Source organism: Cystoisospora suis (genome assembly GCF_002600585.1).
Source record: "Cystoisospora suis strain Wien I chromosome Unknown contig_5169, whole genome shotgun sequence".
Classification (NCBI taxonomy): Eukaryota; Apicomplexa; class Conoidasida; order Eucoccidiorida; family Sarcocystidae; genus Cystoisospora; species Cystoisospora suis.
In genome coordinates this window covers 12,773-16,031 of record NW_027157961.1, presented here as the reverse complement: position 1 = coordinate 16,031, position 3,259 = coordinate 12,773, and the positions used below count along the sequence as shown (strand labels likewise).

Genomic DNA, 3,259 nt, shown 5'->3' with positions numbered 1-3,259 from the left:
GGAGCTGCGTGGCCACCAACACCCTGCTGGGACCGCACGTTTTCAACACTATGTAGGACTTCTTATCCGAGTGGTATATTTCACTTGTAGCATATACCATAATCATAAGCGCTACGTGTACCGGTCGTTTTCTTAGCAAATCTGTGCGCGTAGTGCAAAGGCAACTCTTGGGGAAACGGCATCGAGAGAGAATGTTCCTCTAACAACGACTGAGGATGAGCTGACTGCTCGGAACCGAAACACTTTCGAAAAAAGGACTCTGTAGAACTGCGGCACCATTCAGAAACACAGGCAATTTCCATCTGCTCCTAGAGGAAGGAAGTTACAGTGTACAGGTTCGGTCTCACCGAGTCTGAAGAAAAAAAGTAAGCGTCCCGTGACGCCTCAGCAGCATCTTCCTGCTTTTCGCAGACAGAATTGTGGAACCTCTAGCCGCTGCCAGCATCTGAAAAACAATTTTTCAACGTAGTTCCAGTTCTGTCATAGCCTCTTTGTGATCTGGGTGCGACTGTTCATTCGAGGATGACCGACGCATCCGCAGCACCACAGATACGCGGGCGGCCACTCCTCTTTTTGTAGTGTCCGTTGATTGGCGAAGTTTCGCTTCCCCTCGTTCCCGACCGGATTCGCTACATGTCTGCTTATATGCCGTTCCAACCCTTGAAATAATTATTTTTGCCGGGTATGTGAACAGATCAAGACCTCTTCATCTTTTCAGGACACAGTTTAGCAGTCGTGATTCCTGGGTTTCTCAGGAGAAGAGAGACCACCACGTGGTCCGCCTCTTGGTGGCCCGAACTTCCGGCGATTTCTCGTTTCCTTTGTCATCCAGGGTCTTGAATGCTTTTACCGTGTTTGCGGGAAGGCTTTGTGGGTATAGTGTTCCAGGGATCTTTTGTCTTCTTCACTAAGATGAAAGATTTCCACTTCTTTTGTCTTCCTGCTGTTTGACTCGCTGTTGATTATTTGAGACAAATGAATGCGGCACTTGGCATTCTTTGTCGGCCACTTTCATGGCAACGGAAGCGTTTTGTTCGCCATCTTTTTCCCATTTTGTGTCTATCAGGATGTATTGTCCATATTCCTCTGTACCAGTCAAGTTTCCCGTGTAGATTTCCCTGTCGTTTTATTCTTACCTGATTGTCCTGAGGTTTTGCCCCTGGCGGTCTTTTAGTACGTCCACGGGTTGAACGCATAAGGCGCAAGGTCACTTTTTCGCTCTTTGTTGGGGAGAAGTGGTTTCCCGGGTTTGTCTCGGCTTTCTTTACCACTGTCTTCACGTCTCCATTTCTTTTTTCTGCGGTCTTTTTCTGGTCTCGCCACCTTTTCCCGCAATGCCGCTCAAAACTCTGTGGCAATGCTCCTGTGACGTCACGTTCCCGGGAGATCTGCTGTTGATCGTGGGTGACCATGAAAGGATCGGTAATTGGAATCCACAGAACGGAATCGTTTTATCTACAGATGCTTCATCATACCCAACTTGGCGCTCGGGTGAGGTGTTTTTCGAAGGGCAACAACAACAACCGCTCCGCCTAGAATACAAACTCGTCGTACGTCGGTCAAATGGAGTTATCTGGTGGGAACCGACCAACACTAACCGCGTCGTAACTCTCACTACGAATACATCTTCCGTCATAGAAAATGTGTGGGCCTCGTTAGCTACCTGCACTATCACGTTTTATCACTTACCTCCTGTTCAGTCTCCCTCTTATCGACATGTCAAGGCTAGCGCTAAGAAAGTTACTAGCTCGCCTCGTCTTGTTGCCACCCCCAAGACAGACGGATCTGGATCGGAAGATGGCACTGTAGTGTCACAGCCGTCTTCTCGTGGCCTTTCACCAGCGGGTGTTGTTCCAAAGGGCTCGACCATTGCACAGGGCAAAACCAAGAGTTTTTCAAAAGGAGGGGGAGGAGATTTGAAGAGTAAAGGTGGAGCAGGGTGTGGAGAAGGAGGACCTTACACAACTTCTCGTCAGTGTACTGTATCGCGAGCGAGGGTCACAAGTAGCAGTACGCAAGGAGCTGATGAGGCAGCAGGGGGCGGGAACCGAGTCTCATTCAAGCGCTCTGCCTTCATTCTTGCGAATACTGGACCTATTACAGCGTACTACACTGTTTCTAAAACCATAGGTAAGTTTTTTCTAATCTTCTCAGCTGCTTTCTCCTGCAGAAAGACATGCGGCATCTGGAGGACTGTCATACTGGTAATACTTGCACAAGGGATTAACGGAGGGAAAAAACTCAGAAAACACCTGGTGTGTCGTTCTTCGTCATTCGCAGCTCCGTACGTGGTTCGTGAAGCGAGGCGTCTCGCGCGTGTGAGGGATCCTCTGACGTATGGACTAGCACTCCTTGGAGGAGCGCATCCGCATAAACGTAGCTGGCCCGGTTACACGAGTGATTTCTGTGTGACACGGTTCTTGCATGAAGATGAAACGTGGGAGGGAGGGTGGATGGGATGTGTGATTTCTGTATGACACGGTTCTTACACGAAGATGAAACGGGGGAGGGAGAGGGGATGGGATGTCGCTGAGTGAGAAGGGGTAGTAGAGAGGCCTTGAAGATCAGTTACTCGTCAATGCTGGCTGTTCTTTCCTTTCAGCCTTTCTTGTTTGTGTATACGTGTATGTACAGAGGCGTTTAGGTGTGTGTGCACATGTTTTCGCCTTCTCTGTGCAGGTCGAGGGACATGGGGAGAAGTGAAGCTCGTAATCGATAATGCTACAGGAGCTCGAAGGGCAGCCAAGAAGATTCCCAAGTGTTATGTTGAAGATGCAGATCGATTTCGACAAGAAATCGAAATTATGAAGAGTTTAGATCACCCCAACATCGTTCGACTGTACGAGACTTTTGAAGATCGGACCGATTTTTATCTTGTCATGGAACACTGTACTGGAGGGGAACTCTTCGATCGTCTTGTTCATCAGGGTGTATTTACAGAGGCGTTAGCCTGTCGGATCATGCGCCAAATCTTGGCGGCAGTGGCGTATTGCCATGCACACCGAGTTGCTCATCGGGATCTCAAACCGGAAAACTTTCTCTTTCTCCATGATAATCCAGAGTCTCCCATCAAACTCATCGACTTCGGGCTCGCTGCTCGATTTCGACCTGGTCATCCTATGCGAACTAGGGCAGGGACTCCTTACTATGTCTCTCCACAGGCAAGTGTTAGGTGGCGGGTGGCAGGCGGTGAGAGAGGGAACAGAGAAATGCATACACGCAGCATGCACGTCGTAGAAATGGAAGTGAGCTACAATAT

At 49.1% G+C, this 3,259-nt stretch overlaps 1 protein-coding gene across 1 annotated transcript in view; it reads left to right on the top strand.

Moving 5' to 3' along the window:
• The first annotated feature begins 468 nt into the window (after window positions 1-468).
• The window catches only part of CSUI_008956 (calcium-dependent protein kinase cdpk2), an 8,559-nt gene continuing 5,768 nt past the window's right edge, over window positions 469-3,259 (top strand). The window contains exons 1-2 of the mRNA XM_068069075.1: window positions 469-2,130; window positions 2,680-3,161. Coding sequence (XP_067918950.1) covers window positions 1,335-2,130; window positions 2,680-3,161 — 1,278 coding nt within the window. The 5' untranslated portion in view covers window positions 469-1,334. The remainder of the gene's footprint in view (window positions 2,131-2,679; window positions 3,162-3,259) is intronic.